Source organism: Aplysia californica, unplaced genomic scaffold, assembly GCF_000002075.1.
Source record: "Aplysia californica isolate F4 #8 unplaced genomic scaffold, AplCal3.0 scaffold00132, whole genome shotgun sequence".
NCBI classification, from domain to species: domain Eukaryota; kingdom Metazoa; phylum Mollusca; class Gastropoda; order Aplysiida; family Aplysiidae; genus Aplysia; species Aplysia californica.
Window position 1 is genome coordinate 714,604 of NW_004797402.1, and position 10,113 is coordinate 724,716.

Here is a 10,113-nt window from a genome sequence, read left to right on the forward strand (position 1 = left end):
GGTAAAGTACTAAAGAGTTTGGGAGGACTTGGGCCTGTCGCCAGTGTATGTTGGGGGGAAGGGGGGGAGTAAAGAGTTTCGGGGGTCTGGAGTCTTTCAATGGTGTATGTTGTTTTGAGGGGGATAGGGGAATTTGGGGCCTGCACCTGTTGCTGGTGTTAATTATATGGGTGGTGGTTTGTGGTGCTTCCGTCTGTACTGTGACTTGTCCCCAGATCTCTTGACAGTTGCTGTAGTTTTGGTGATATCAGACTCTGTTTACTGGGTCCAACACTCATTGTAAGATGTTTATGTTGCTACTGCTGTTCTGCTGTTCAGGCATTTTCCCTTCCTCTTCCTCAGACATGCAGCAGGATGCCAACGGAGTTCCCCTAGAGAGAATTCTGCCGCAGCGTACGAAGCTACACGAGCTGAAGGAAAAGTTGCAATCGATGTCCTCAAAACGACGGAAGTCTCCGTACGAGAAGCTCCGAGAGGAGATCCTTGAAAGTCTTCAGTCTCACCTTCGACGTCTGATAACCTGCCCCCTCACCCTGCCCCTGCACGAGGCTCTGTACTTCAATGACCTCGCAGCCGTGAAAGAGCAGCTGAAGGCCGCGCCGCGATGCTCCACGCAGAGAGCCCTGACCTTGCCGGGCCGCTACCTCAACTGTGCCTGTTGTCACGGCAATGAGCACAGCATCCTTCCCAGCATGCCGGACATCTGCATCGTGTACAAGCTCCACCTGGAGTGCGGCACGCTGGTGAACCTGTACGACTGGCTGCAGGCGTTCGTCACCATCATCACCGCGGCAGGGGACAAGGGAGGCAAGTCAAAGAAGAAACCGCAGAAACCCAGCACTGAGCTCCGCGCCAGGTTCATCAGGGCGGTATCAGAGTTACAGTTCCTGGGATTTATCAAGTCCACTCGGAGGAAGACGGATCATGTGACACGCCTGACCTGGTAGATGTGGGGCACTGGTCATGTGACCCTCCGGACCTGGTAGATAGGGGAGACTGGTCTTGTGACGTTGTAATTATAGGGGGGGTGGGGGGGTGGAGTGGAAGAGTAATCATGTGTCTTGTTTTACCAGGAGAATGTGAGCGAGAGACTGGCCTTTGGGACTTGTTCAAACCTGGGGGGAGTGTGAGTGAATAATCATGTGACTTGTTGTAAGTTAGGAATGTGAGAGGCTGATCGTGTGACTTGTTGTAAGTTAGGAATGTGAGAGGCTGATCGTGTGACTTGTTAATGTTGGGGAATTTGGAAAGGCTGATCATGTGACTTGTTGTGACTGGAGGATGTGAGGGGCTGGTCATGTGACTTGTGTTGGTGTTTTGAATGTATTTTTTTCTGTGTGGACAGTATAGCATTTATTGCTTTGCTCTCTCAGAGAGCATCAGACACAACTTGAGGTGCTGAAAATTAGAAAAATGAAGGATATGTACCAAACCTTGACTGTCTGGTTTGTGGGTGGTTGGCGGATGCTCTGGTGTGGTTTGCTCCTTCTTTCCTGTCAAACATCTGTCGTTCTTATAAATCTCACCTTCTTTTTTATGTTTGTTACTCTCTTGTAACACCTCTAATCTTCTGGCGCTCATAGGACCTTATGCAGTTGCAAGCGCCGTAAGACCTCTACTAAAACTGAACTAAAAAACTGTCTTGTTTCTTTCCCTGTGCATCTGAACAATATCACAAGGCTCTGTGGTTCAGCACTTTAATGAAACCATTCTCCAAGTACTAAGGGACAGAGTAAGAAGCTGAAAGTGTGTTGAACAGATTAACTATACGTGTAGTGTGCCTCACAGTTCATGTTCTATCGCCTGATTCCCCGTTTGGACTTCTCTGTTGACATTCACCCCTTGGCGTTCATCTGAACTTATGCAATTGCCAGCGCCGTAAAACCTTACTAAATCAAACATGTTCTATCGGCATCTTCTCTTCACACCCCCCCTCTCTCCCTTTATTTTTCGCCTTCTCTCTGTTGACCTTGAGCCATTTAGTTGGCTTATGCACCAGTTGGGTGTCTAACTTTTCAGCAGGAGAGATTACATGTATGAAAGTTTTCACATCAGTCTCCAGAAATAATCGTAATATGAAGAGAAGCCAAAGCAGGCAAGAACATGGTCGTTCAGTGTTCCTCATTGTTTGAGAGCTGACATTTGACTACCCCAGAATTACAAAGTTCTTCTATTTAATCTATTAGAGAAATTTGAAATAAAAAATTATGAGTCTCTCAGGGGGCTCTCGTGGCCTAGAGGTTAAGGTGTTGGCCTCTCATTCAAAAGGTCCCGGGTTCGAATCTGGGTAGCGACCGAAAAATTTTCTTCTCTAAATGTGTCTCATTTCACCTCATTTCCTGCTCTCTAGCACAATGTTCTGTTGTCTGCTTTCGTCTCCTCTTTCTGCCCCCACCCCCTCACCTCCTTTGCCCCTTCCTCTGGGCTCCTGATTCTTTCTGCAGCCTTTCTACTGCTACTCCTTCGCTTCTTCTTACTGCTGTCTTTCTGCCACACCCCTGATCTTCTGGTAGGAAAGATCTACACCTAGCCTTCTCTGCTGACAAGGGCGAAAAAATCTCAGAGGGCCCGTGTGCAAGTTGCGCACGTTAAAGATCCCTTGGTGGTCTAAAATCGATAAGAGTAGGCTTCGGCCGCCACCCGAGCAAAATTCAAAATTTCCTACCAACTGAAAATATTAGGTGTGTCCCGCGCGCTCATATGACCTTATGCAGTTGCGAGTGCCGTAAAACACTTCACAAAAACAAAAACATGAGTCTCTCAATGTGGTCAAGTTTTTTCGAATGCAATTCCTTGAATATCTTGATAACGACTCTGAATAATCTAATGAGTAGATAGAAAATAGAACATTTGGTTATGGTAACTCAGAACGACCAAAAATAATAAGATAGAACTTTGTAAATCTTGAGGTATGGACTTGTCCAGACAGTTTTTTCCCCATGTCTGGCCTGACCGTGTAAGGCGCACCCTTCGAGATGTTACAGTGATGTCACATTACAGCATAGTAAGATATTAAATGTTGGAATTCCCCCCGTGGCGATGCCACTGACTGAAGTGTTTTTAGGCCATTCCCAAAGGGGGAAATTTCTCGTTCATTCACAGTAGAATTGTAAATGGGCTGATTCATCAATGTCACGCACATAACTGCCTGATCAAGGAACTGCTGCTTTTTCTTTTCTGATCCTTACTATTGTCATTTTTTCCTCTACTTCTTTTGTATGTTTGTCATACTCTTGTGACCCACTATTTCCGGGGTGCCTTGATAGTCGAAGCAGACTCTGTGCTGTTGAAGCTAGAGAGGTGAGCAGAGTAAGTCTGATTCCCTGTAAGGACTTTTCTGTTGACATCCACCCCTTGGCACTCATATGACCGTAAGCAGTTGAAAGCGCCGTAAAACCTCTACTTATACTAAACTAAATATTGGAATTATGTGTCTGTTGTAAAAGATGCTTGTCTCCATGTTTATTTGTGAGTCCAACAAACCTGTAGCAGTGGGTGGTTGGCGGGTGCTCTGGTGTGGTTTGCTTCTTTCCTATCAAATGTCTATCTTCCCTATCTTTCATTCTTTTTTGTGTTTGTTACTCTTGTAACACCTCTAATCTTCTGGTGCTCATATGACCTTATGCAGTTGCGAGCGCCGTAAAACCTCTACTAAAACTAAAAAGACCTGTAGCAGGGTTCGTGCGGGTCTTGGAAAAACTAGAAAACTCTTGGAATTTTGGGAAATTGGCAGAATTCTTTGAAAAGTCTTGGAAAAACACATTTTAAAAACTAGATCTATTGTAATATTTCCTGGGAGTCTAGAAGGCCTCAACTTTACGCATTCTGAAGTGTACCAGAATGTATTTTTGCATGCTGAATGAAAAATTTTCTTCCGAAATGACACACATTATTTGTCTTGGAAAAAAGAAATCTGGTCTTGAAAACTCTTGGGAAAAGTCTCTCAGTATGAACTCTGTTGTAGTGCAAGTATACAACTATACATCATCTCCTATCCAGATCTTTGCTGCTCATAGTTGGTATGTTTATTATGTTTTATTTTATAGATTATGGAAGTACGGTATGTTATAAGTATGTGTTCTGACGGTTGTACTATATATATGAGTGTAATTTTGTTATATGTAAATGTTGTTTTTGTCTGTTTTTTGTTGAGTTTCATTGTGGTGCTTACTTGAAGCTTGAAATTTCATGAGCAATGTTTGCATTCCCTCACTTGTTCCACAAATAAAGGTATGAAAATTCCGTTGTTGGAACAGTTGTTAATCCTTTCACTTTCATTATTGCTGTTCATCATCTTAAGTGTGTGGCTCGTGTAATAGTTAAATAGTAACACAATCAGTTATGTAATAGTTGTTAGGCTCTCGGACTCGCAACCGTAAGGTCGTGGGTTCGAATCCCATCAGGGGCCCGACGTTGTGTCCTTGGGAAAGGCACTTTGCACAAATTTTCCTCACTTAACCCAGGTGGAAATGGGTACCCGGCTATAGACAGTGAAAGATCTTGTCAGTTTGATAGTGTTTGAGCGCGTGAAAAATGCAGCTTGCACTGTATGCTTCCGCGGAAGCTGAGAATGTTTCTGAGTGTTCTCAGAGGGTCTGCTGGGGTAATAATAGTTGTAAAGCGCATAGAGCAAGCTCTTGAGCATGGATATGCGCTATATAAATGCAATTATTATTATTATTAATAGTTAATAGTAACACAATCAGTTTTGGGGATTAACAACACACCAAAGGTGTTCATCAAATCTCAACCTGTGTAAATCATGGATTTTTAAAAATTAATTCGGGAATATTTCCTCTTCACCTCTTCAACCAGAGCGCCATTAAAAGTTTGAGTGCTCTTTCTTAAATGTGACATTTGCTGTGTCGGGTTGGTGTAAAACTTTCACCGAGTACAGTCGACTACGGATGAAGTGGGGGGGGGTGTTTGTGTGAATGCACGGTTGCTTGAACGAGTCTTCTTCAAATTGTCGTTACGCCCTAGATAACACGATAAGGAAAAAACCTCATCCAAAGTTCAACTTAAAGGTTAGGACCTCTAAAGAAAAAGAGGTGCTGGACCCCAGGAAAATAAGTCAACTTAACCGAAGATCCACTCAATCCAGTTAAGCACAAGTGGAGTCTTTGGGCAGACCAAAGATGACATGGAGGCGAGCGGTACAAGCGGAAATTGAAAAGCGGGGACATCATGGAAACAGATAGAAAAGGATGCTCAGGACAGGCTTCGCTAGAGTAATGCTGTTGATGGCCTGTGCTCCACTGGGAGTTAAAAAGGGCAAGAGAGGAGTCGACTGTACAAACTACATGTAATTTATTAAAAAATTTATCTGGTGCCTTCTCTCACAAATGCTGCGCTCTCTGTCCTAATGACTTCTGTTATATGGTTCTTTCTGCGAGGTAGACTCTCCATCTCTCTGGTCTTTGCCTTTTTTGTGTAGCTTGGAAATATTATCTCTCATTCTTCCTTGAGATAAAGTTTGTCTTTCTGTAGCATTCATCATCATCATCCAGTACCAGACCTGCGACAGACATCGGCGATCATGATTTTCCATTCATTTCTTTGCTCGGATGCTCTCAAAAAAGCTACGTTTCCCTGATCTTCCCCTGTTACCCATTTGTTTAGGTTCCCTAAGTATGTTGTTCTGGGTCTACCCCTGCCTCGCTTGCCCTCAATTTTGCCAGTGAGAGCTAGATGTTCAAGATCCTTATATGTCTATTCAGGTGTCCCAAAAACTGCATTTGTCGTTTTCTGGTTGTTTTTAACATTGAGCGTCCCACGTGGGCTTCATCAAGCACTACCTCATTTGATTTCTTTTCCTTCTTTGCTATCAAACATCTATGGTCCTTACCTCTCCTCCTTTCCTCTCTCTCTTGCCCTTTTTAACTCCCAGTGGAGCACAGGCCATCAACAACATTACTCCAGTGAAGCCTGTCCTGAGCATCCTTTTCTATCTGTTTCCATGATGTCCCCGCTTTTTCAATTTCCGCTGATACCGCTCGCCTCCATGTCATCTTAGGTCTTCCCTTCTTACGCTTTCCTTGTGGGTTCCATGTTAAGGCCTGCCTGATGATGCTTGTCCGGGGTCTCCTCAGGGTGTGTCCAATCCATTTCCATTTCTTCACCTGAATATCTTCCTTTACTGGCCTTTGGCTTGTTCTCTCCCACAGTTGAGCATTCGTGACTCGATCGTACACTTGATCCCCACTATCCTTCGTAGGCATCCATTTACGAAGCTCTGCAATTTCCTTGCTGCTGATGCTGTGAGCCTCCATGTCTCTGAACCATACAGTAGAACAGTCTTCACGTTTGTTTGGAAAATCCTCAGCTTGGTGTTCAATCCCAGTTCCTTAGACATCCATATGTTCCTGATAATGATGAATGCTGCTCTTGCCTTTTGGATTCTGACCTTGATGTCTTCGTCTGTTCCCCCTGCCTTGTTGATGACACTTCCCAGGTAGGTGAAGGATTCAACATCCGCCGATGGAGCCCCTTGCAGTGTGATAGGAATGTCGGCTGCTTCCATAAATGTAGAACTTTCGTTTTATCCGTGTGAATATGGAGTCCAACACTACGGGAGAAGGTCCTGAGGCGATCTGTTTTCTGTTGCATCTGGGCTCGACTGTGAGAAAGAAGTGCCAAGTCGTCGGCAAAGTCCAAGTCTTCCAGCTGACTAGAAAGGGTCCACTGTATGCCACTGCGTTGTCCCGATGTTGTCTGTTTCATTATCCAATCCACTGCTAATAAAAAGAGAAAAGGCGATAGCAGGCATCCCTGTCTCACTCCTGTATTCACTTCAAACGAGTCTGTTCGCTGCCCTCCAAGTAAGACACTGCAACTCATTCCCTCATACATCTTCTTGATCAATCTCACGAACTTGTCAGGTATTCCGTAGTGGCGCATGAGCGTCCATATTGAATCCCTATCTAGGCTGTCAAAAGCTTTCTCGTAGTCAACAAAGTTAACGTACAGGGAAGAGTTCCACTATTGTCCTCCCTCCTTTCCTATCAAACACGTATCATCCCTATCTCTTTTTATTTCCTCTAATCAAATATCTATCGTCCTTACCTCTCCTTCTTATTTTGTTTGTTACTTTTTTGTACATGTGACACCTAAGCTTCGCCACTTGTATGACCTTATTTTATTTGTTGCAAGTGCTGTAAAACTTACTAAAATCTCGAGTCACTTTGTATGTCAGTTGACAAATTTAGTTTGACGATTCATGATTCGAATGCTGATAAATGTACGTAAATGACTCTGTTCATAGGTGTGTATGTAATGTATGGGTCAGAATATATACCATAATTACAACACCCAAAACTGAGTGTGTTTGGGAATAAAGCTGCATTTTGCAGACTAGAAATCATGTAAATTGGCGAGATACAAGGGTGAAAAAGTGAGTGAGTGAAAAAAATGTATTTCATTTTGTATGTACATACATCATGTTGGAGTAAACAAAGAAAACGAAACAAAACGCTCGCGTTTTCCGACACACCCCGATCGGATCGAGTGCGTGCCGGCTTCAAAACTGAACGGCCCGTCGGCTCTCGTTTTACGGGCTGCGCGGCGCGCGATAGTAAAGTCCTGTTATTATTGCAATTGATAGTACTCATCAAGACGAGCATTTTGATGTATGATTTATGTAAATCAGATAATTAGCAACTGAATTACAAACGTTTTTGGAGACGCTAAAATGACGGTCACGCGTTTCCTATGTTAAAAATGGACCAATTTTGCCTGAAAAATGACGATGAATATTGGCCATAACTTTTGAACTAATAAAGCTATCTAAAAAATTTAAAAAGCATAATAATCAGTGTCACAGGCTCTATCCATTGGTGTGTCTTTTTGTTCTGTTTAATCAATCTGAATTTTTTAGAAAAGTGCCTATGTTTATCACACAACAAGGGTTGACCAATGAAAGAGTTTAGCAACAGATTTCAACTTTAGCGTAGTCACGGCCGGGGGATTCTCTTCAGTCCCCTTGAGCTGTCCCCGTGGTTTTATGCATCCCGCATAATTTAGCAAAATTTGATCTTTTTTTGGGCATAATTTCTAATTATATTCCTTTATCGTTCTTTTTAAAAATTAACAGAATCGCATAATTTCACATTTTTGGGCTCAGTTTGCATAATTTCAGAATTTTTCTTGCATAAAACGACGGGGACAGCTTGAGGTGACGGTTGTAGCACCAATATTACAAACAATGCTCAGAGGTTTCTTTTAAAAATCGGTTGGTTCAGAATCATTCTGACTTTGCATTATAGTTCACATTGTCAAAGAGTCCTAAAATCGTGCAAAGGTTTCGTCATTCTCCAAAACTCCACTTGCGCCTGTGGTGTAGTAGTAAGGCACTTTGCTGCCCCACACTGAAGACCTGAGTTCAATTTCTGTGCGAGGAGAGCTTTTATCGAGTATGTTTTTCTGCTGGGAGTTTGTGTCCCTCTAAGAAGACTTGGTTTGCCTTGAAAGGCATTGTGGTAGCCCACCTCCTAAATGACCTAAATTGTGTCAACGGAGGCGTTAAAACACCTACCTAGATCTACATCCATTTAATTATTATTTTTGTTCAAATGCACCCCATATTGCGCTGAGTTATCACTTTCTTCTGATCATGATTTTCGTCAGTAAAATTATTATGCATTATGTCCTGGAGAGCAGTCAGTCAGGAAGGAACATCTCAGGGTCGGAGTAAAACAAATAGAACATCTCAGGGTCAGAGTAAAACAAATAGAACATCTCAGGGTCAGAGTAAAACAAATAGAACATCTCAGGGTCAGAGTAAAACAAATAGAACATCTCTGGGTCAGAGTAAAACAAATAGAACATCTCAAGGTCAGAGTTAAAAAGAAGAAGAAAAAAACAGCGCAGGGTTTCAGACACCACTATTTCATTGTGTCTGGTTCATGAAATCCCAGGCAGGAAATGTTATTATTATCAGCACCATTTTGATTCCATAAATTCTGATACTATATTTTCACTCAGAGAGGAAACTGAAGGCATGGGGATGAAAGGGAAGGGGGTGGGGGGCTGTGCGTTGACAGACTTCACAGAATCCGACGTTACTTTCCAGGGTTTGGACCGTTCTTTGATGTTGACGAGGGGTGAAGACCCTTGACTTTGCAAACATGCGATTGAAAGTGCTCAGCCCCACACAGTCAAACGCATCATATGTTTTATTGGGGAATTGTTCGCTTTCGACTCCTCCCCTAGTCAAAATATAGTATAAGCTCCTGACTCGTCATCACAAGAGGTAATTCATACTCGAGTTTACACAAGAGGTCATTCATACTCATGTTAACGCAAGAGGTCATTCATACTCATGTGAACGCAAGAGGTCATTCATACTCGAGTTTGCACAAGAGGTTAAGCTTACTCACATTGATACAAGACGCCACAGTCACTCATGCCATACTCATGTTGGCGCAACAGGTCGCTTGCACCCACTGATACAAGAGGTCAAGGTCACTCACATGCATTTAAACACAAGAGGTCAATGTCGCTTCACACCCTGTGTGCCCGTCGTCGGTTCCCGCCTTTTCCCCTGCCCCTCCAGTCCTGAAACTCCTCTAGGTGTGCACGCCACTTTTCCCTGTTGAACTTTGGCCGGAACTCTGACCCCGGCGCTCCCCCCACGGCCCGTACGTTCTCACAACCAGCAGCTCCCTCGCCCTCACACTTGCCCTCTTCCTCCTCATCGTCCTCGTCGTAAGCCAAAGCACCGACCAACCTCTTGACCTCGTCCGTCCGCGCGACCTCCGGAAGGGTCATCCTGGGGTTGGGGTCAGCCACCGAGTTGTTGGTCACCCTGTCGGAGAACGTCCTCACCTCCTGGGACGGCCAGTGAGTGGTCAGCTGGAGCCTCTCGTAGGCGTCCACTTTCTTGGCCAGGTCTGCGTGCGAGGCCCAGGCTGCCGGCGCCATGCAGACGAACACGACGAAGCGCCACCTGCCGGGGTTCTGCCGACCCTGGATGGGCCGGGCGTTGGCGTGGACGAGACGAGAGTCCCAGAGAATGAGTCCTCCCTTCGGACAGGGCACGCGCCGTCGCTGGCAGCCCCGCTCCTTGAACCACTGCACGTGATGCTCCTTGATGTTCTTGCAGCGCCACTGACT

The 10,113-nt window shown here is 44.4% G+C and overlaps 2 protein-coding genes across 2 annotated transcripts in view; one reads left to right on the forward strand and one right to left on the reverse strand.

The window, feature by feature from the left end:
* LOC101860735 (origin recognition complex subunit 3) overlaps positions 1 to 1,509 on the forward strand; it is an 8,361-nt gene extending 6,852 nt beyond the window's left edge. The window contains exon 4 of the mRNA XM_005096570.3: positions 343 to 1,509. Within this exon, the coding sequence (XP_005096627.1) occupies positions 343 to 947 (605 nt within the window). The 3' untranslated portion in view covers positions 948 to 1,509. The remainder of the gene's footprint in view (positions 1 to 342) is intronic.
* A 5,888-nt stretch (positions 1,510 to 7,397) lies between these two features.
* Positions 7,398 to 10,113, reverse strand: part of LOC106011500 — a gene marked incomplete in the record, with an annotated part of 9,016 nt that continues 6,300 nt past the window's right edge. Inside the window, 1 exon segment of the mRNA XM_035969261.1 lies at positions 7,398 to 10,113. Within this exon segment, the coding sequence (XP_035825154.1) occupies positions 9,502 to 10,113 (612 nt within the window).